The sequence below is a fragment of the Nothobranchius furzeri genome, chromosome 5, assembly GCF_043380555.1.
Source record: "Nothobranchius furzeri strain GRZ-AD chromosome 5, NfurGRZ-RIMD1, whole genome shotgun sequence".
NCBI lineage: Eukaryota > Metazoa > Chordata > Actinopteri > Cyprinodontiformes > Nothobranchiidae > Nothobranchius > Nothobranchius furzeri.
In genome coordinates, this window is record NC_091745.1 from 29938229 (window position 1) to 29961189 (window position 22961).

At 47.2% G+C, this 22961-nt stretch overlaps 2 protein-coding genes across 3 annotated transcripts; one reads left to right on the forward strand and one right to left on the reverse strand.

Moving 5' to 3' along the window:
* On the forward strand, window positions 1-4421 carry si:dkey-225f5.4 (uncharacterized). Its single transcript, XM_015974524.3, has 9 exons — window positions 1-318; window positions 451-535; window positions 736-859; window positions 1097-1254; window positions 1477-1619; window positions 1695-1872; window positions 2095-2234; window positions 2861-3023; window positions 3948-4421. The coding sequence occupies exons 1-9, from the start codon at window positions 302-304 to the stop codon at window positions 4011-4013; spliced, it is 1074 nt and encodes a 357-aa protein (XP_015830010.1). The 5' UTR covers window positions 1-301; the 3' UTR covers window positions 4014-4421.
* Window positions 4324-19665, reverse strand: nr1d1 (nuclear receptor subfamily 1, group d, member 1). Of its 2 annotated transcripts, none has more exons than XM_015974522.3 (8): window positions 19369-19665; window positions 11978-12241; window positions 11488-11576; window positions 10302-10446; window positions 9543-10207; window positions 9227-9412; window positions 6773-6983; window positions 4324-5972 (listed from the first exon to the last, which is right to left on the reverse strand). In XM_015974522.3, the coding sequence occupies exons 1-8, from the start codon at window positions 19397-19399 to the stop codon at window positions 5752-5754; spliced, it is 1812 nt and encodes a 603-aa protein (XP_015830008.3). In that variant the 5' UTR covers window positions 19400-19665; the 3' UTR covers window positions 4324-5751. The 2 variants fall into 2 exon arrangements, with proteins under 2 accessions (XP_015830008.3, XP_015830009.3); XM_015974523.3 differs by lacking the exon at window positions 19369-19665 and adding an exon at window positions 18653-19345.
* Between the last annotated feature and the right edge of the window lie 3296 nt (window positions 19666-22961).

The window sequence follows — 22961 nt, forward strand, 5'->3', positions numbered from 1 at the left end:
GGCGGGAATTCATGAAGGCTAGGCCTGTCCAAATTCACAGCCGTTAACATCCAGTCTACCCGGCCGACGGAGGACCCAGCCCACGTCGGCCGAGTAGGCTGGGTCCTTCGAAGGATGCAGACCCTGAATTGAGACTCAGTTTAATTCTTCAGTCACCACTAGGCGTCACTGACGCTTCTATGGGCTCGAGTTTCAAAACAGATCATGGAAAGGTGCCCTCTCATTTGCTCAACGCAGAATGACGACATGAACATTCCACCAATCAGACAACGAGTGACGCCGCGTAGATTTGAAAGCAGCGATGGCGGCTGTTCGGTCGTAAGTTTTCTAAAGAGATGTTTCATTTAGTCCTGATTCTGTGTTTTGTGGTTAGAAAGTAAAGTTTGAACAAAAGGCAGCTGTTGGAGACATTGATGTTGAAACTGGAGTTTTGTGTTTCATAATGAACAGAACCGGTGACTCGGTTCTGCTGGAGCCGTGTGGAGATTCTGATCCGGACCTAGAGGAGGCAGCCGGGATGGTCCTCTTCCTGTCGGTCAGTCCAAACATCAGATACAGAATCTATCACAACATCAGACTTGTTAAAACATTTCTATTTTTCTCCAAATGTATAGTTCATGCAGTCCTAGCTAAACGTGTGTGTGTGTGTGTGTGTGTGTGTGTGTGTGTGTGTGTGTGTGTGTGTGTGTGTGTGTGTGTGTGTGTGTGTGTGTGTGTGTGTGTGTGTGTGGACAGGACAGTCGCCGTGTGCAGAAGGTTTTGTGGCGCCAGCTGTTTGTTCTGGACTCTATGATGTCCTTGCTGGAAGGTCTGGAGTGCGTCCAGCAGCTGATGGCTCAGCCCTGTCCCTCACTGCCAGGTAATGTAAATAAATAGTGATCAAAGTTTTTCTGTCTTTTCAACCTGGTTCTGTTGGACAGCTTTTAACTCTGATGTCAGAACGAGGTGTTCAATATGATCATTATTTTGTTCTGTAAGACAAATCCAGAAGGAAGCCAAGTGGTCAGTCACATGTGTGTGTATGTGTGTGTGTGTGTGTGTGTGTGTGTGTGTGTGTGTGTGTGTGTGTGTGTGTGTGTGTGTGTGTTTATGTCAGAGGGTGTGGCACGGCGCAGGTGGAAGGCTCTAAAGGGGGAGGACAGGTCGGAGTTGGAGGAGACAGAGATGTTGCTCAGATGTCTGCAGGACCAAGCCCACAACATCCACGACAGAAAACAGAAACTCGCACATCTGGTTCAACAGCTGCACGGCAGGGTGAGGAAACAGGCATGCATCAGTGGGGGGCCGTGAGCTCGAGTCATGGTTCGGCTGAAGGTTTAATTTCAGGGACCCAGTTTTCTGTCGCTAAAAACCCAATAAGATGTGTTGAGATGTTGCTGATGAGCTTCTGGTTTAAATCAGGAGATATTTGCTTATCGAAGGTCTTGTGGAAGGTTAAAGGTCAACAGTCTTGTCCTCTCACTTTATTTCCTACAGAAGCAGCAATGCGAGCAGCACGAGACGTTGCTGCATAAGGCCCAGAAGGCACTTTTGTCATGTGACCAGCAGCTGAAGCAGCTGAAGAAGGAGGCGGGGGCAGTGATCAGTCAGCTGATCACCTGGCAGTCCCTCAGAGACGAGTGAGAGTCATGAAGTCTTGTGACCTCCGTTCAGGCACTGACTGGTGGATAACGCTGCTTCTCCTCACCTACCAGGCTGCAGGGTTGTGTTGCTGCTATGCTGGACTTCATGCAGATTAACCTACTCGCCTTCAACCAATCAGAGCTCTCTGTGGAGATTAGGCCACGCCTCTGCTCTATTCTGTCATCCAATAAGCTCGAGTCACTGAAGCTTTCAGTCACCTGGGACCACGCTGACCAGTTCAGACTGCAGGTAAGACTGTCTATTTTCTCTAAATCAGATGATTTCTTTGTAGAGTTCCAGAAGCTCTCTGAATGAGGTGACTGAATCTGATCAATCCGATTTATAAAAATAAATAATTAAATCAACTTCTGTTGAAGTTGACCTGGTTTGAATTCCCAACCATTCTTAGCAGGTCTTCTCACGTTCCTGGTCTGGCGATCAGAAGTGTCTGATGTGTAAGTATGCCTGCAGGTGGATGAAGGGACGGTCGGCCTGGTGGAGGGCTGCTTGTCGGGCCGGTGGGCCGAGTTCAGCACTACCCTGCTGGAGGTCATACAGTGCTACGTCTGTCAGGCTGAGCTGCTGTCTGAGGTCCAGGCCCTGAGGTCCAGGTGAGGCCTCAAACCCTGATGTCACATTTATCAAATATCTGAGGTGGAACACACTAGAGCTGAACAATGATTCAATAACGATATTTATCGATCGATAGACATGTGGTTCAATAGGAATAAAATGGATAATAAAAGTTTCCTTTTTCCATTATAGCCTCTTTGGTACCTTAATACTAGAGTCATTCCTTACACCGACCCAGGCAGGCTTCATCACCAAGCCCTCCCCTCACACACCTGAACAGTCATAAATGTGACTGAAACAAGAGGTCGTAGCAAGGAGAGGTGGAAGAGACTGTCCTGAAAAAAGGTTTCAGTACTTCACCAGTGTGGCAATATTTTCATTCTCACAAGTCTGACAAGAACAAACGACGGTGGTTTGAAACGTTAGCAGAGAATCAATAAAAACTACGTCTGATAACACAACCAACTAGTTTTATCATAAAGTCATTACATAAAACGGCCACAGCTGCACGCCAAAATATATTATCTACATTTTTCATATAGTTTTAAATAATTATTCCTATCGATGAATATGATTTTTTTTAATCGATAAACTTCTTCTCTCAACCGTCCCGCCCTAGAACAAACTCTTTAGAGTAAAACATTTGGAGGTTTCTGTGTTGCAGCTTTGCCATCGACTGGCGTCCCTCCCAACGTCTGCTGGTCTACCTGAAGACCTCGTCACTGGTGTGTCACCTAAAGGTGGAGGAGGGGTACCCACACAGCGGGCGAGCCCAGCTACTGTCAGTACGACGTGATGGGCAGCCGGTGGACACGTCAGAACTCAAGGTATACGTTTCAGAAAGCCTCATGTACGAAGAGCGGACCCATTAAACCAGGGTGTCCCCGTTTCCTCCACGTTTCATATCTGCCTCACCTTCAGGTCTGTCTCAAGCAGTGGGCGTACTGGAAAACTGCTGATGTAGAACCAGTTCTCACATCTCATCCGTGTGTTGCATGAGAGGATATCTGTCATAAACTAAGTAGAGCAGAACGTCCGTTTAACAGAAGCAGCTTTGCTTGCAGTGGAAGATGTTCAGATGGAGATGTGTGAGAGAGTCTGGATTTGGAGACCCAGAGGATGTTCTGGACCAACATGAGACAAACTCTGCAGCTGTTGTAGTCTGAGAGTTTAGTGCTCCTCTACCTGAACTAAACATGTCTCCATTGTGTAATGATTCACCGTGGTCCCACATGTATAGACGTGATTGTTAATCATACAGAGAGGAGACTCACGCCTACAGGACATATGACCTTTTATGTAAGTGGAGATGTGTCAGGAGGAGGAGTCTGGGTTACCCTCACCAGCAGCAGTTCTGTTCATCAGGACGCACAAAGGAAATGCGCTTGGATTCATGCATGCATTCAGACTGAGATATCTGGATCCGTTTGTGCGTATGCAGTTGTCTTTCAGTAGAGAATCCATGAAGGTTCATGAAGGCTCAGGTTCTGGTCTGATGTGGTTTTCTAATTCCAGTCATCAACAGGCATCTGGAAACAATCTGATGTGGAACTCAGTCCAGGAACATTTATCATCCTTACGGTTCTGGAACAGTTTGGGGATGTGGTGGCAGAGACCAACATCCTGAACTGTTTATTTATGGACTTGATGACGTTTTTTCTGTAGTTTTTGCCATATTTTTGTTTTTTTGTAACATTAGAAGATCTAGCGTTTCAGATCAGTGACCTAACTAGCCTCTGTTTGTGTTTCAGCCTCGTAAAGCTGACCTCAGTCTGACCGAATGGTTGGTTTTCCTCTGCAGCAGTCCGCTCATCTGATGACTCAGCGTCCCTCATCCTTCACGTTTAATATATCTGTATTATTCACATTTACCTGGTCTTTAACCCGTTTATCTTTATTTCTTTATTTCTTCCTTTTTCTAAATATTTAGAAGCAGCCATCTTTTGCTTTTGTATTAAAACACTTGATGACAGTGAAAAAGCTGTTTATTCACATGAATGAAGTTTGATCATTTCCACAAAAATGTATTTTACTTATAATTAAAAATATATACTTTAGTGTGATGTAATCAGTTCTAAAGAAACTTGGGAAAAATCTGAACAATTCAATTAGAATCTGACACCAGGATAAAAATAAATGTTTTTATGCTTTTATTGTGGGAACATGAAGCTAGTTATTTTGGCAATCATTTAAAACGAAGACATAATAAAAGTTTATAAAATGGATTTACGTTGAGTTCGTGGATTCCCAGCATGCACTGCTCACGCCTTCCTCCAAACCTGCTGAGTTGACACAGCTTGCAGGTATTCACTCTGAATGTTTCACTGACTGTTCACACGTTTGTGAACATTTTCACCATTTGTGATGAAGTTCTGTGGGGAGCCGAGTTTAAAAAAGCACAAAATGTTGAAGGACTCGTTTACTGACCGGACTCTAACCCTGAAACCGAAGCAGTCGTCTCTGTATCCTAGCCTCTAATTGGCTGGTTCAGTGTGAGGTCTGAGACAGCTGACCAATCAGAGCAGACATAAGTTGCTTACAAGGCTGCAAGTTGACCCATTTCTGGTTTGACCCGCTGAATTCTGCAGCTGTAGAACCACAAGCATAAAGACTTCCTAATCAGCTTTTAGCTTCGCCTCAAAAACCACCGAGTGTTCCTAAATCATAAAAAGTTTCCATTTGATATAAAAGTGGTTTATGACATAAAACAGCAGGCCTGTGCTGAGAAAACAACTTGGCTATATTTCAGGTAAAGAAGTTAATGTGAGTTTGTGTTGAAACTTAAAGCAACACCAGAGTCTCTTCGGTGTGAATTTATAGATTTACATAAAATAACTTTAAAACAAACTACAGATTTTATCCAAAAGAACACCTGTTGCACACACACACACCTGTATAGAATCATGTTTTGTTCAGACTTTAGAGGTTATTTAGAACGGATATTTAATTATTTACAGTTTTTACACAGAAGATCTGCTGCATAACTTTATCTGGAGGTTTCTCTCCGAGTCCTGCCTCCTTCTGCACCTCATTGGTCCATAAAGCTGTCCGTCACAGCCGCTCAGCTTCTGATGTCGACATGATGGAGATACAACGCTCAGAGTCTACATGGAAGATCTGGACCTTCTTCCTGGAGCACTTTGTACTGGAAGAAACTGAGATTTGCAGATAAGCCCAAAGAGCTAAAGCGGACCCGAACCCTGCTGATGACATCTACGCTCTCGTGGTTGAAATGTGCTCATATATGTGTGTAAATGGGTAAAATGAGAGGAACTCTGAAGCTTGGTTTGCTAGTGCTGCTCACTGAGTTCAGTCATGTTAACGACATCAAAGATACCTGCTTTGGGGAGCTTATGAATGTGTTTGATGTCGGCAGGATGCTGCTGGAGATCAAATCTGAAAGGATGTCACAGGAATCTCCTCAGGAAGTCACTCTGAATCAATGTTGGAGTTCAGGTATCATAGAGGGACTTTTCCGTCGTGCTGTTTGAGGAGAAGCTGTGACCCCACTTCATCACATCTCCTTGAGGTGACAGGAAATACGTGATGTAAAGTTCAGGCATCGATGCGGAAGGACAGCAGCTTCTCAGAGTGCATGTTGTTGAGCGAGCGCAGGTCGGGCAGCCTCAGGAGCAGTCTGGTGAAACGCGGCGAGTCCAGATTCTGATGGCCTGGATCAGTGGAAGCGGTTGACTTGTTGACCAGACGCCGAAGCGCTCGGATCAGGTTCTCCTGCAGCTCCTCCACAGATGCCACGTTCTCAATCCCGGAGCGGTCTGAGGAGACGCAAACAGAGCTGAATGAGTTACAAGCCAAAGATCAAACAGCATCAGCATTAGGCCAAACCATCAGTAACAACTTGACCTTTAAGTAGAGGTCAAACCAGTGCTGATGGATGATAAAACAACCACAATATTTCATTAAGGAAAGAAAATGACACTAATGGAGTCCGACAGACCAGAGGCTCCAGCACCCACCACACTTAACACCAAGCAGCATTTACAGCAAATCGATTTCAGAGGACAACTTATTGGTAAGCTGTGTTGGAGTGCAGTGGACTGGAACTCTGCCGATCAGAGCACAGAGAAGGGAGCTACTGCTAGCTTCACTTTAAGCTAACGTCTTCATGAAAGCACAGAAGAGAGATGGACTCAGAGCCTGCATGTGCAGAAAAAGATGTTCTGCCATCAAAACAATAAAGAGACAATCAGGCAAAGTATCACAGCAAAATATTAAACTACTGTATGTACTGATGCTGAGCATTTCACAGTGGACGTCCAGAAAAAACGCCCTGGTAGGTTCGAGTGGAGACATTGAAACAACTGATGAAGCTCCTTGGGTGTGAAGTGAAATATCTTCAGAAGTCCAGTTGTTTCCACTCAAACCTTCTAGGATTACTGGGTGAATGAGAATCTTCACCAGCACGAGTCAACAAAACAAAAAAGGACAAACTGCAAACTAACGAGCTGCTAAACAAAAGATCTCCTAATTGATGATCTAAATGATGTCTAGGTGCTAACTGACTCGCTGCTAGGTGATTATCTCATCACTAAGTGCGTTGAGCCCAGGTGCTGACCTGCAGACACCAGCACCATGGCGGTAAACAGTCCCAGTTCCTCGGCGTTCAGATCCAGAGAATGCAGCTTCTGGCTGAAATCAAACATGGCTCCCAGCAGCTCGCTCATCCCCATCTTTCGCAGCTCCTCTAGACTGTAGGTCGCGCCGGAGACAAAGGTCACAGTTTGATCCTTCACGTTGAACAGTGATGAGAAACGCACCATCAGCACCTTGGGAGGAAGAAGACATTACCCAGTCAATGTCACAGCTCCAGAATAATAAAATAACTTATTTAGGAACATTTACACAAACATCTGCTTATTCAAACAGATTTCTATAGTTGTTTGTGTGGAACTAAGTGGCTATTTGCAGTTTACAGTCACAGCAAAGACTGCTGGACTGTAGAAAAGATGAGCAACTGATAAACGATGTGTGGATTTTAAAAACCTTTTGGAAACAGGAACCTGGGATCTAGCTGGAGGCTAAAAGCTGCTATTTTGTTGTGTTTCTGATTTAAGAACAAACCACTCATTAGCTTATGTGTTACTGTTACATTAGCTAGCATATCATCTTCTAGCTGATCCCGTTGTTATCCCTGTGGGGTGTTTAGCTGGACCCTGCTGCTACTGCTGTCTTCATTAGAACAAACACACTCATGAGCAGTGTGGGGAAAGTTACTTTTAAAAAGTAATTAGTTATAGTTACTAATTACTTTGTCAAAAAAGCAACTCAGTTACTGAGTTACGAGTTTATAAAAGTAACTAATTACCAAGAAAAATAACTACTTAGTTACTTTTTTCATTAAAGAATGCAAGAAAAATGGGTGAATTGAACTTAATTTACTATAAAGTACTACAATAGTGAAATATAAATGACTAATGACAGGAACATAATAAAATGTCCAAATGTTTTTATAAACCTGAATAATTTAAATAAATAAGCACTTAACAGGAGGAACTACTAACAGGAACATTACACGTATCTAGACTATTAAAAGGTCACTGTGTGATATTTAACAAGACCCCAATCAGCTAAAATTTAAAATAGCAAATAGAAACACCTGTAAAGGTTCCCGAGCCTTTAAATGGTCTCCCAGTCTAGTTAAATTACCTAAATGAATGTAATTTTGTACAGTATTTTAATTTATCCAGCTTCACATAACTGTGTGTTATTAGCAGCATTTCTGTTGCTGCTAATCTAGTAACGGTTAAATAAATAAATAAATAAAATCCTTTAAAATGACACTAGAAGAGGCACGAGCCTGATGGAGGACTTACATTTACTAACGTGGGTCAGACCCAACCACAGAAGAGCTGAAGCTGGGTGGTGAACACACACAGGTAGTTCTAATAACACCTGAGCTCCATGACGTCTGAGACTGATGCATCAGTGTTACAGCGGGACTAAAGACATGATCAGAAACAGGTTACAGCTGGAGGATCTAGGAAATGGTAAATGGCCTGTATTTGATATAGTGCCTTCTAGAGTCCTGGAACCCCCCAAGGTGCTTTACAACACAATCAGTCATTCACCCATTCACACACACATTCATACACTGGTGGTGATGAGCTACGATGTAGCCACAGCTACTGACAGAGGCGAGGCTGCAGAGCACTGGCGTCACCGGTCCCTCCGACCACCACCAGCAGGCAACGTGGGTTAAATGTCTTGCCCAAGGACACAACGACAGCAACAGACTGAGCGGGACTTGAACCTGCAACCTTCTGATTACGGGGCGAGCACCTAACTCCTGTGCCACCGTCGCCCCACATAGGAAGGTAGAAGATCAGGACGTCTGAGCGGTGAACAGGTGAGCGGACCATCAGGACGTCCCGCTGTCACACTAAGAAGGGCACGGCTGCAGATCCACACCTGCAGCCGTAGATATTCATCACGTCTTCCTCGTTCTTCACGGCCGTGATGCTCTTGGATGGAAACATCTGCCTCTTTAGCTCCTGATCAGCTGATGACAGCTTCAACACACCGCGCTGCTTAACGCACACATTTCCTTATCAGTAACAGAAACAACGTTTTGTTAAAAGAAGACGGTATTTAGTTAGTTTGCTCGTTACTGAAGGAAATATTTTTTTATTAACGTGGTTATTTTAAACAGCGTTATTCCCATCACTGCTCTGTTGGGTCTACAGCAGCAGCGACTGAGACCGTGAGGGTCTCCGCCCACCCGGCCAATCATCATGGTGTTTGTAAGTGCGTTACCGACGCCTCTCTCTCCCTGGCTGCAGCTGAAGTGCGGCGGTCAGAAAGCCTCACGCTGCTGCTCAACGTTCGACAAGCACATAGTAACGCACTTCCTTACGTCCCCAGTAACGGTAACGGCGTTCCAACAGTGGGAAAAGTAATTAATTAGATTATTCTGTTACCTAAACAAGAACGCCGTTAGTAATGCCGTTATACTTAAACGGCGTTGCTCCCAACACTGGTCATGAGTTCATGTGTTTTGAAGCTATCGAACCTCGAAGGTGCCGGCCTTCAGCAGCGTGACCTGGTCATTCTGGGTTAGCGTGCTGAATCCTGGAATATGTTTGGCAAACTCCACCACCTCCCTGACGGCAGGTGTGAAGGACAGAGAGAAGTCCTCCCAGATCTCCTGGGGAGTCTTGTAGGGATCCGCGTGAGGCTGCGTGTTCATTGGACAGGCCTGTGGGGAGAGGAAATTCCAATCAGCCAATCAGACAAAGTGGAAGCTTCGTCCAACTGAAAGTTCTTATGAAAAAAACCAACGTGCACCAGCAGTGAGATGGTTCTGATAACAGCAGATTGGATCTTACCAGGACAATGCCGGGACGATTCCTCACTGATGGACAGTTCTGTGTCTGGGTCACATGATTGGTGACTCGTCCTCCATTCAGATGACAGTTATTTAGGCTCCACCTCCCATTGTTATGCTGGTTGTTGGTGACATTGTGATCCAATGACAGGTAACAGTCCCTAACAGAGTTGTTGTTCTGGTTGTTGCAGTTGTTGGAATGGTAACTGTTGGGGGAGTGGTTGGAAATAAGGTCCGCCTCCCCTTTACAGTGGTGGGCGTGGTTATTCTGCTGCTGAAGATGAGACTCTGGATTGTTCAGCTTGTCGTGTGCATACAGGAAGGTTTCACGGTGAGCGCGGGCAATAGTGCTAATAGTGGAGTCCATCTCAGGGCTGGGGGATGGCGAGGAGGAAAAGGGGGAGGGGCTCTGACATGATAAAGGAGGGAGAGGAGGAGTGGAAGAGGAGGCTGGAGCAGCTATGGAGGGAGCGGTTGGAGTGAGTTGGAGGGGCGTATCCTGGGGTGCGAAGACCCCTCCTGGGCTTGGAGAGGAAGAAGAGGAGGAGAGGCTGGCGTGCTGGAAGTCATTCTGCAGCTGGTTGTTCACCATGTTGTCCATGGCACTCTGCATCTCAGCCAGCATCCTTTGCTTCTCTCGCTTTGGGATCCGACCAAATCGAACGGCTGTGGACAGACAAAGGATACGGAGATCATGCTTGACGTCACACCTAACCAATAAAACGCTGCAGTCACCCAACAGCTGACTGGAGGGGCTCACCGTCACGACTCATGCCCACAGACAGGCACTTCTTGAAGCGGCACTGCTGGCAGCGGTTCCTGCTGATCCTCATAATGGTGCAGCTCTCATTCTTCACACACTTCTTATACTGGATATTTTGCTGGATGCTGCGCCGAAAGAAGCCCTGCGGGGGGTAACGAGAGGGGTTCAGCTCAGGACCTGTCCGTGTGGTCCGACTGTCCCACCTATACGGGCGGTGTGTGGGCTCATCTTGTCATGGTCTGTGTCTTCCTTCATGTGTCTCCTGATGTTCTCCATCCCTCTCTAGATTCCCTTCTGTGTCTCAAAGCGCCCTCATGTGTCTTTTGTCTGCGTCTCAGTTAAAGTTATGTTGTTACCCTTTTAATTCATTCCTCCCAGGTCAGCTCCAGCCTCTTTGTCCTCAGCTCTGTGTGTGTGTGTGTGTGTGTGTGTGTGTGTGTGTGTGTGTGTGTGTGTGTGTGCATCCTCCCCAACTCAGGGTGTGTAGGTGTGTGTGCGTCCTCCCCAACTCAGGGTGTGTGTGTGTGTGTGTGTGTGTGTGTGTGTGTGTGTGCGCATCCTCCCCAACTCAGGGTATGTGTGTGTGTGTGTGTGTGTGTGTGTGTGTGTGTGTGTGTGTGTGTGTGTGTGTGTGTGTGTGTGTGTGTGTGTGTGTGTGTGTGTGTGTGTGTGTGTGTGTGCATGTCCTGCCCCTGTTCGGTGTATGTATGTGTGAGTTTATGTGTGTCAGTGTGTGTGTGTGAGTCCTTCCCTCAGTCTTTAGGTTTAGTTTTTGTGTTTTACGTTTATCTGTCCTCCTTTGGTTGTTTCCCCCATTTAGATAAATTATTGTCACCTGTCTTCCCCCCAGCCCTCACCCCACACACCTGCTGCCATTTCCCCTATTACCCCTCCCTGTGTATTTAAGCCCCGTCTTGTCTCTGTCTTGTGTCGGTCCATTGTGGTATTTCTGTCAAGCCTTCTCTAGTCTCTAGCTTTTTGAATCCCAGTCTTTTCTAGTCTTCAGTGTTTTGTCTCTAGCTTGGAAATTGGATATTTTTGGACTTATTGGCTCCCTGCCTTTGGATTTATTTTTGTTTGATCTCGGCTCATCCAAATAAAGGATATTTTCTTATATCTGCCTCGTGTCATCTTGGGTTCTGCATTTTGGGTCCTACCAACACCGTAACGTGACACATCTCACCTTACAGCCTTCACAGGCGTGAACTCCGTAGTGGAAACCTGAAGCCACGTCACCACAGACCTTACATAGCAGCACCATGCCATTCAGCTCTGAAACACAGCCAGAGATCAACATGACATCAACACATCGTCGTCATTTATGCCATTCGTGTCATGGCTTTTTGCTTCGTCACAAAACCCTGATGGAGATCCTGCTTCAGATCAGTTAGATTAAAGCAGAAATGCTTTAAGGATTGGACTGGTCTACCAAAAACCTGAACCAGGACCTGAGATAACCTTCAGTTAAAGTCATGTTTCCCTTCAAACTTTTACCCCTTGTGTTACTATATGTTTGATCAAAATGTCAAACTAAAATAAAGACCCAAGTTTCTGGATCCAAAGTTTTGTTTTGAACTGCTGACGCTATTATTTAAATAAGTAGAAACATTTAAACAAACCCAACAATCCCCTCAGATTGAACTTCAGGAAACATCAACACCTTTAGGACTTACTGGACACCGACTTGCTCGGAGACGCTCTCTGGGAGCTGTTTTCATCTCGGCCTCTAGGTGAGCCTCCTGCTGACGATGAGGCAGAGGAGGAGCCGTCGTCTGCTGCAGAGCTTGAACTGGAGTTGCTGCCGCTGAGGAAGGGGAGCACTGATGAGGAAGTGGAGTCAAAGCAGGGCTGGGAGTTGGAGTTCTCACTGTACATGGATACTGGGCTGGTTCTAGATGGAGAACCTCCACATGAGCCCACGTAGGAGATCACACCTCCTTCAGGAGAAGAAGAGAGTTTATTAAAGGAGCTGTTTGGGTTTACAGAACCAGCCAGCTGGACTCCTGGGTTCTGACTCCAATCACATTCCTAAACCCACCGGAACAATTCAGTTCCAGCTGAAACCATCAGCTAGCCTGGCCTGCCAGACTCGTCCTCTGTTTAGTTCTGCAGAGGCTAACCCTCAGCAGCTGGACTCACGAACCCCAACAGCTCCGTGTTTACGAATTATTCTTCTCCAAACGACTATGACCACGTGGTTTTTATCTGCAGGTCACGATGTTTATGTGTAGACAATCAGAACCGTGTTCAGAAATGCATCTACCTACAGCTCCACTTAAGTAGTGTTACCATGGAAACCAAGCAGAGATGCATCAGGTGGAACTAATAAGCAATTCAAGGTTTATTGAAGACTTTGTGTGGTTTTATTGTGGCAGTAAAGTTTTCACATGATGACCGATTTAACCCTCAGAAACTTACTTCTATATTTTAATGGCTGCTCAGGAGAAACCCTCTCTGCTGCAGGAGGGCCAGGCCCAGAACCAGGTTCTGCTTAAGCTGCGGATCTGGGTTCACTACAAATTTCTCACATGGCTCTGCATGAGGGGGCGGAGCCAGCGGACAGTGTGGGCCTTGGGAGGGGGTAGATTGAATCTGTACCACTGTAACCATGACAACAGCTGCTTGTGTGTGTGTGAGGGTGGGGTGGGGAGGCTGTAGTAACCAGGAGCTGCATGAGCAAACTAGCACTGACGGATGAGAGCTCGGAGGCAGAAACTCACCAGCAGAACCTGAAATTGGTCCATTTTTGCAACTGAGAAGCCAGCTGTGTGAGCACACGTGTCAGAGGTGTATCCTTCTGTCTGACTGACGTGTGTGCACACACACATGCACACAATCACACATGTGCATCTCAGCGCTGTCCTGCATCTTAAACCCTGAAGCTGTTCCCATTTTTTTAAACAGCACGTGTGTCAGAGGAACATGTTCACGATAACGTACACACACACCTATGTGAGAGAATACTGCACTGTTTGCAGCACACACACGCACGCACGCACGCACGCACGCACGCACGCACGCACGCACGCACGCACGCACACACACACACACACACACACACACACACACACACACACACACACACACACACACACACACACACATTTTGTTGTTCCAATAAACTTTCAAATGACCATCACTGTTTGAGCATTTCTCTGTGCGCGGGAGCTGGATGTGAGTTTTTCTGAATGTCTGACGCTACACAAAAATCACAGAGAAAACAATGAATATTTTATTGCTCATTTGTGACTCTAGAGCCTTCTCAATTCCCCTCCAAAAGAAGTCCTCTGGACATAACACACAAGAAATTATTTAGGTTTAAATTTTTTTATAAAGTAGAGTTGTCGTCGTCGTCGTCGTCTTCCTCCGCTTATCCGGGTCCGGGTCGCGGGGGCAGCATCCCAACTAGGGAGCTCCAGGCCGTCCTCTCCCCGGCCTTGTCCACCAGCTCCTCCGGCAGGACCCCAAGGCGTTCCCGGACCAGATTGGAGATGTAACCTCTCCAACGTGTCCTGGGTCGACCCGGGGGCCTTCTGCCGGCAGGACATGCCCGAAACAACTCCCCGGGGAGGCGTCCAGGAGGCATCCTGACCAGATGCCCAAACCACCTCAACTGGCTCCTTTCGATCCGGAGGAGCAGCGGTTCTACTCCGAGTCCCTCCCGAATGTCCGAGCTCCTCACCCTTTCTCTAAGGCTGAGCCCGGCCACCCTACGGAGGAAACTCATTTCGGCCGCTTGTATCCGCGATCTCGTTCTTTCGGTCATTACCCAAAGCTCATGACCATAGGTGAGGATTGGGACGTAGATCGACCGGTAAATCGAGAGCCTGGCTTTCTGGCTCAGCTCCCTCTTCCCCACGACAGATCGGCTCAGCGTCCGCATCACTGCAGACGCCGAACCAATCCGCCTGTCGATCTCCCGATCCCTCCTACCCTCACGCGTGAACAAGACCCCGAGATACTTAAACTCCTCCACTTGAGGTAGGACCTCTCCCCCGACCTGGAGGTGGCAAGCCACCCTTTTCCGGTCGAGAACCATGGTCTCAGATTTGGAGGTGCTGATCCTCATCCCAGCCGCTTCACATTCGGCCGCGAACCTACCCAGCAAGAGCTGAAGGTCAGAGCTGGATGAAGCTAGGAGGACCACATCATCCGCAAAAAGCAGAGACGAGATTCTCCTGCCACAAAACTCGACACACTCCACACCACGGCTGCGTCTAGAAATTCTGTCCATAAAAGTGATGAACAGAACCGGTGACAAAGGGCAGCCCTGGCGGAGTCCAACCCTCACTGGGAACAGGTCCGACTTACTACCGGCTATGCGGACCAAACTCACGCTCCTCTGGTAAAGGGACTGAATGGCCCTTAACAGAAAGCCACCCACCCCATACTCCTGGAGCGTCCCCCACAGGGTGCCCCTGGGGACACGGTCATAAGCCTTCACCAAATCCACAAAGCACATGTGGATTGGTTGGGCAAACTCCCATGCCCCCTCCATCACCCTTGCAAGGGTATAGAGCTGGTCCACAGTTCCACGGCCAGGACGAAAACCACATTGCTCCTCCTCTATCTGAGATTCAACTATCGATCGGACCCTCCTCTCCAGTACCTTGGAGTAGACCTTTCCAGGGAGGCTGAGGAGTGTGATCCCCCTATAGTTGGAACACACCCTCAGGTCACCCTTCTTAAAGATGGGGACCACCACCCCGGTCTGCCACTCCCTAGGAACTGCCCCCGATGACCACGCAATGTTGTAGAGACGTGTCAACCATGACAGCCCTACAACATCCATAGCCTTGAGATACCCAGGACGAACCTCATCCCCCCCGGGGCTCCGCCGCTGTGTAGTTGTTTGACTACCTCAGCAACTTCTGCCCCCGAGATCGGACAGTCCATCCCCAGGCCTCCCAGCTCTGGTTCCTCCTCGGAATGCGCATTGGTGGGATTGAGGAGCTCCTCAAAGTATTCCTTCCACCGTCCGACTATAGCCTCAGTTGACGTCAGCAGCTCCCCGTCCCCACTGTAAACAGTGTGAGCGAGTTGCTGCCTTCCTCTCCTGAGGCGCCGGACAGTTTGCCAGAACCTCTTTGGAGCCGATCGATAGTCTTTCTCCATGGCCTCACCAAACTCCTCCCACGCCCGAGATTTTGCCTCGGCAACTGCCACTGCTGCACCCCGCTTGGCTATCCGGTACCTGTCTGCTGCCTCCGGAGACCCACTGACCAGCCACGCCCTGTAGGCCTCCTTCTTCAGCTTGACGGCTCCCCGAACCTCTGGTGTCCACCAGCGGGTACGGGGGTTGCCACCACGACTGGCACCGGCCACCTTACGACCACAGCTAGCAACAGCCGCCTCGACAATCGCAGAGTGGAACAAGGCCCACTCGGACTCAATGTCCCCCACTGCTCTCGGGACGTGGTCAAAGCTCTGCCGGAGGTGGGAGTTGAAGACCGTCTTGACAGGTTCTTCTGCCAGGCGTTCCCAGCAGACCCTCACTATGCGTTTGGGTCTGCCAGGTCTACGCGGCATGTTCCCTTGCCATCTGATCCAACTCACCACCAGGTGGTGATCAGTTGACAGCTCCGCCCCTCTCTTCACTCGGGTGTCCAAAACATACGGCCGCAGGTCAGATGATACGACTACAAAATCTATCATCGACCTGTGACCTAGGCTGCCCTGGTACCAAGTGTACCGGTGGGCATCCTTATGTTCGAACATGGTGTTCGTTATGGCAAAACTGCGGCTTGCACAGAAGTCCAATAACAAAACACCGCTCGAGTTCAGATTAGGTGGGCCGTTCCTCCCAATCACACCCCTCCAGGTCAAGCTGTCATTGCCCACGTGAGCATTGAAGTCCCCCAGCAGGACAATGGAGTCCCCTGATGGAGCACTATCTAGCACTCGTCCCAGGGACTCCAAAAAGGGTGGGTACTCTGAACTGATATTTGGCCCATAAGCACAAACAACAGTCAGGACCCGTTCCCCGACCCGAAGGCGCAAGGAAGCTACCCTCTTGTCCCCCGGGGTAAACCCCAACACACAGGCAGAGAGTCTTGGGGCTAACAAAAAGCCAACCCCAGCCCTCCGCCTCTCACCCGGAGCAACTCCAGCAAAGTAGAGTGTCCAACCCCTCTCCAGGTCTCGGGTTCCAGAGCCAATGCAATGTGTCGAGGTGAGTCCGACTATATCTAGCCGGTACCGCTCAACCTCTGCCACAAGCTCCGGCTCCTTCCCCGCCAGCGAGGTGACGTTCCATGTCCCAAAAACTAGTTTTCTTGTCCGGGGATTGGACCGCCAAGGCTCCCGCCTTGGTCTGCCACCCGATTCGCATTGCACCGGACCCTTCATGTTCCTCCTGCGGGTGGTGGGTCCACAGTTGGACGAGCCCATGTATCCGGTTCGGGCTGGGCCCGGCCGGGCCCCATGGGCGAAAGCCCGGCCACCAGGCGCTCGCTCACGGGCCCCAACCCCAGGCCTGGCTCCAGGGTGGGACCCCGGTAACCCTCCGGGCCGGGTACTCCGACTCTTCGTTTTAACCGCCATGAAAGATCCTTCGAACCGTTCTTTGTCTCACCCTTCACCTAAGACCAATTTGTCATGGGAGACCCTACCAGGGGCACTAAGTGCCCCAGACAACATAGCTCCTAGGATCATTAGGGCACTCAAACTCCTCCACCACGATAAGGTGACGGTTCAAGGTGGAGTATAGAGTTGTTTTGGACAAAACATGGCACTAAAGGGGTTAAATCGCAAAAACACTCAATTATTTTACTATTTTTGGTGAGGACTGAAGCTAAGGAAAAAATCTGTGAAACTGGTTTTGGACTTTTAAAATATTATATATTTTTATTATACATTTAGCTAAAATGCGTTGTTTTGTGCGAGGGTCCCCAGTGCAGCTTTTTTTTTTTAAGGAACCTCCAAGACTGTAAACAGACTATCTCTTTGTTGTGTTTCTCGTCCGTGACCTTTTTAGTTGTGTGTGTTTTTATGCACCTGAATCAAACTGGCCAACTCGTGTTTCTCTGCAGTGGTTTGAGTCAGTTTTTGTTGGTATTATGTAATTATCTTTGTCTTCTTTAGTTCATCTGTCTCTTCCTGGCTGCCTTTCATCATTCTGTGGCACCTGGGTTACTGTGTGTTTAACTGTGTCTGTTCTCAGGTGTAAATCAGAATCAGAAGACTGTAACACCACACATAGCCAGGCTGAACACCTGGGTCACTAACAGAACACATCTGGACAGGTGAACACCAAGTCTGGTGAAACAAGATAGACACCGGGAGCCTAAATCAAATCAATTATTTTCATTGAGAAACTAAATATGGAAGATAAAGTTTTACAGAGTACACTGAGTTCTACCAGAGCTCCTGCTCTCTCCGTTCTCATACACGCGAGTGCTCACTCCCTGAGGCCACGTGCCTCCAACTCACAGACAGACTCACAACAAGATTGGCTGCTGAAAGCTCCGCCCACACCACACACACACACACACACACACACACACACACACACACACACACACACACACACACACACACACACACACACACCTTAAACCCCCCCCCCCCTCCTCACATTCCTGGTATTCACTTCCAAGACACACACGTACACACACAGATTGAAGGATACACGCGTCAGATCAAAACATGAGTAAAAACAAGACTAACCCCAGTGGAAAAAATAACAAAAAAAAAAACAAATTTCCTGACATCTTCAGACTATAATGACCTTTATAATCTACTTTCTGTACAATCATAAAATCAAGAGAAACTGACCTAACAATTCTGTCCAGAAACCTGACCCGGTCTAGAGGTCCGGTAACCCGCTTGAATCCAGAGTCACGTAGACCAACTCCGGGTGAGAAAGAAGTGTGGCTGCTGTTAGGGTCATTACATGGAAACTTTGACTTTTCATGTTTTACTCAACATGATTTCACCAAAGTGTGTGTTTCTCAGTAAACGTTATAAATACTGGAATATGCTGATGCAGGATGTTTTTATTTAATAACCACCATAGAAGGTCTGGTCAGAGACAGATTTAAATGTCAATAATATCCCATCAGAAATAGGCTAGAGCCTGTTGATTTTGATCTAAAAGACTTGATCATGATGTGCGTGGAGCCTTGAATACTCACAACTTATATTTCATCTTTATACTAAAGGGGCACGCCAGGAATTTTTAAAAATTAATTTATTTCAAATTAAAAACATCCTTGGTGTTCTGTCAGTCATTCACATTAATCTGCAGACATGTATCATTACTTTCAGACTGAATTCATTAGTTCCTGAATATTAGAGAATACTCTGATTACTCAAAGTCACAGATCTGACATGACCAAAACACTCACCCGTTCCTTACTGGTTCTAACGGGAACAACCCGTTGGGTCTGAATGAGCTCTGACACCATCACCCTTTTATTTGACCCACACAGCCCCGAGGCAGTAAACGCATCATTATGTCAGGAAACTCCGGCTTCTGAATCTGACTGATTTCTGATGGATTAGTGGTCCTGGCTAAAATGTGAAACAGAAACACCTGCTCTAGAGGAGGAGGAATATTACGTAATGAGCTCAGTGTGTCCAGCAGCCAATGGGAGCGCGCGGAGCTGTGAAAACAAAGCGCACATGGCTGCAGTAGCGGATCCATGTGAAGCCGCAGCTTCAGAACAAGTGAGCGCACGTACACGGAGCCTGGTGGGTCCAGCTGACCGTGCGACCCGCTGTTATCCTGACCCACTTCCCTAAACAGTGTTGGTCCACGTGACTAACGGACAGACATGTGCACGAGCTGTACCGGAGGACGCTTCAAGATCAGGGTCTGAACGAGTCCAGAAGACTTTACGGTCATCACCGGTTTAACACACTGCACAGCAGTACCTGCGGACCCGGAACCGAACTGGGCCAAGGCGGTTCGGTAGAGTGTTTTAATAAAGTGAAATAAGCCCAATGATTTGTTTTTCGCACCGTCGATGCGGCCCGGGCGGTGACTATAAGACATGGTCCATTAAAATCCATAATGACACGGAGAAGGCTGTCGGGTCAGCAGATGTAAATGAATACATACCTGAGTTGTTTGTGTCCATGGCAGTGGTCATTCTCTCCAGCTGCTGGCAACTCACGCACGCGCGCGCTCTTTAAAAGTCTTGTACACTTGCTGCTTGGGTCCGCGTGACAAGAAGCAGCAGCAACAGGACGAGGAAACCCCCACAAAAGGATCCAGGCTCATCCGTCACCGTTCCTTCACCAGGAACTGCTGCACGCTCATCAGACTGTTCACACACAGCAGCACCATGATGATGACGAGCAAAGCCGCCTGGAAGCATGCGGCAGAAAACGGGCCACGTGACAGGGAGCGCCTCATGCTCATGCCCCAGTGACACACTTTCCCGCCCTCCTGTAGTGAGCACGTGCGTTCACTGCAGATTTTAGATTTTTTTTAATTCTGGAACATGTAAAAGATGAACTCAGTTCATATTCAACCAAATTAATCCAGTTTAATAATTATATCTCCCCCCTGCTCAAACATCAGATCAGACGATTTTAGCCTAAAGCTGGTCTCAAATAAACTGGCAAGTGTATATACATATATATATATATATATATATATATATTAGTGTTGGGCATAGATTAATTTTTTTAAATCTAGATTAATCTCACTGTAATCTTGGAATTAATCTAGATTAATCTAGATTAAAATGGCTCATTCAAATTCTGCCAAGGCATATGTGTGTGCTACCTAGATAATGAATAAAAGCAAGTCTTTGAGAATGGAGGCGTATTTCTTGTTTCAGTAATGCATCACAGACTGATAAAGCAGTTTTACTACAATAACTGATGATGAAAATAAATAATGATCAATAAGTATTTGTGTTTAATAGCTGTTTATTCAGTTCAACAAATTCTGCACTGTAGGTCAACAGAATAGGTCATGATTAACTATTTACAGTCAGTAGCATTTGGTCAATCAGTCCAAGCTCTATTTCTCCTTCTTCCACCAGTCACTCAAGCAGACCAGCTTGTTCACATTGTCTGGTGACAAACTGGGGCTGTGTCTCAATTCAGGGTCTGCATCCTTCGAAGGACCCAGCCCACCCGGCCGACGTGGGCTGGGTCCTCCGTCGGCCGGGTAGACCGGATGTTAACGGCTGTGAATTTGGACAGGCCTAGCCTTCATGAACTCCCTCGGCGAACGTTCCGTCGCCTAGCAACCGTGGAACCGCTGGGCAGAAGGAACTTTAAACGATGGAGCTCGACGTTTTATTTAGCTTTTTAACCCCCAGAAACCCAAATTTAGAAAACAACTGCAAAATCTTTTTTTAACCTTTCACATGTTGTTCTAGGAGGCCAGATAAACGGGCCTATTTACACATTTTAACAGCCAATAGTGTTGCAGGACTGAACAATAGGACCTATTAGCAATGTAAATGTGGTTTTAAAAAGAAAAAAAAATGGGGAAGGTTTATTTTTGTAGACTTAAATGTGATGTTGTAATATTACAACCGTGGGTCTCTGGGGGTTAATCATTTCCTTGGCTGTTGGAGAGCTAATTCAGAGAAAATACTTTAGACAAGCTGAGCCTGAGCAAATATGTGATAATAGTTTTTAATACTTTCTAAGGGTCTTAATTTGACCAAAACCGATTTATCACCTTCTAAGACTTTTCAAGACCCAGCGGATACCCTCTAGTAAACAATTCTCATTTGTAAACAAAAATAAAATTCAAGAGTTTAATGCAGAACTGATTTTATTTAGATATTTCTTTTATATGTACATGTTTAATCTTCCTTAACCATTTTTTCTAGCAAAGTAAAAAGCTGTCAAAGTTCTTCCTTCTCTCCTGAGCTCTCTGCAGCTCTTCCTCCCTCTGCAGCCTCTTGTCCTCCCAGATCAGCTCGCTGGTCATCGCTGGCACCTTCCCCTGGACGCCCATTTTCTCCAGAATAGTCTTAACAAACATGTAAGAAAAGAAACAGGAAGAGAAAAGAGGACAACGGGTTATTCCTTTCATGTTTTCGCAGAAAAAATAAACTCAAACGAGTTTTTAAAATATGAGATGTTATTGTACCTCCATGCCACAGCCGCCGAATACTTTGCTCCTGTGATCATGTGGTCCATCTCCGCCCTAAGCTTAATCAATTCCCTGGTTTTCTCTTTTGTTCCTAAAATACAAACGTCTATTAAAATCAGGGGGAAAACGTAGCGGGAGAAGTACGACACCGAGCGGCCGAACATACGAGCCGAGACCGCAATACAAGCACTTTTACTGTTACATTTCTAACTAAAATAACGTTCATGTATCACAAAAAGCCCTTAACCTAACAGTTTTCAAGTTTATACTGACATTTATATGTGCAATCCTCTCCGACAGCTCCCGCTTCACTGTCGGCCATTGTTTTTAAGTTTTTCTGCCAGCCGGCCCGCAAGGCATCTTGGGAAATGCTACCTATTGAAGGATACACCCGACCCATCCTTCATTCAGGCGAAAAGAAGGCCGCATTCGTCGACCGCATTTGAAGGAGTCTTCGAATTGGGACAGGCCTAGTCGCGGCGCTGTGACGTAACCGGCCGACGAATCCGGCCGACGTAGGATGCAGACCCTGAATTGAGACACAGCCTAGATCTTCTCTTCTACAAAATATGGCCTGCTAAAGAAAAAAGTATATAGATATATATATAAACACACACACACACACACACACACACACACACATACAGACATACATAAATACACACACAGAAACGTTGGTTACGTATTGTAACCCCAGATTCTATGAGTCTAGTCGCAGCCCTTAAGCTAGCTGCTATTGGAAGGATGATCTCCGCATCAGCCAATCATGAAGAGCTAAAATGTACGCCCACCAATAGTGGGCCCCCTCGTGGTATATAACCGCAGTGACCCCACTGCTCACCTCCAATGGCTCTTATTCCCATCATAACCAGTGGGGCCAGTGGCTTAAGGGCTGCGACTAGACTCATAGAATCTGGGGTTACAATACGTAACCAACATTCTATTTCGTCTAGTCTTAGCCCTTAAGCTAGCTGCTATTGGAATAAAGCGCAGCTGGATGGGTTTACGCCCCACTGGTTAACACAACCAATGGACACACCCAATCAAATCTCCTCTAGTGGGGGACGTTCAGCCTCAGACCAGGCTTAAAGACTGAGGCAGGCACGATAAGAGAGGGGCCCCCACTAAAAAACATAATCCACAAGAGGATGAAATCCATCTCAGCAAGGCCAATGAGGTGCCATAAGCATTCATTTAGCCTGCTGGGGTCCAAGCACTGAACGAGTGATGGATCCTGAAGACACATCTCGTAAATAATAACGAGTAAAGGAACAGGGTGAAGCCCATGAAGCAGCCTGACAAATGTCTTCCATTGACACACCACTGAGGAGCGCCATCGAAGAGGAAATCCCTCTGGCTGAGTGAGCCCTGAGTGCCTCAGGGGGATCCTGCCCTGATGATGTGTAAGCGAGGGAAATGGCGTCACACAGCCAGAGTGAAAGGCGCTGGGCCGACAGCGCCTGACCAAGGGAAGACTCCCTGTAGTGCACAAACAGGTTTTGTGAGCGACGAATCCCTGAAGTGCGTGACACATATCGTGCAAGCGCGCGCACCGGGCAGAGAAGGTGAGAAGCTGCCTCCTCCTCAGA

Excerpts from the sequence above, each read along its gene's own strand:
- si:dkey-225f5.4 (XM_015974524.3), top strand. Across the intron at positions 536-735 it reads GGATGGTCCTCTTCCTGTCG|GACAGTCGCCGTGTGCAGAA; the intron begins GTCAGTCCAAAC and ends GTGTGTGGACAG. Across the intron at positions 860-1,096 it reads GCCCTGTCCCTCACTGCCAG|AGGGTGTGGCACGGCGCAGG; the intron begins GTAATGTAAATA and ends TGTTTATGTCAG.
- nr1d1 (XM_015974522.3), bottom strand. The coding sequence starts at position 19,399 with ATGACCACTGCCATGGACACAAACAACTCAG. Across the intron at positions 12,242-19,368 it reads CATGGACACAAACAACTCAG|GAGGTGTGATCTCCTACGTG; the intron begins GTATGTATTCAT and ends CTTCTCCTGAAG. Across the intron at positions 10,208-10,301 it reads TGTGGGCATGAGTCGTGACG|CCGTTCGATTTGGTCGGATC; the intron begins GTGAGCCCCTCC and ends GTCTGTCCACAG.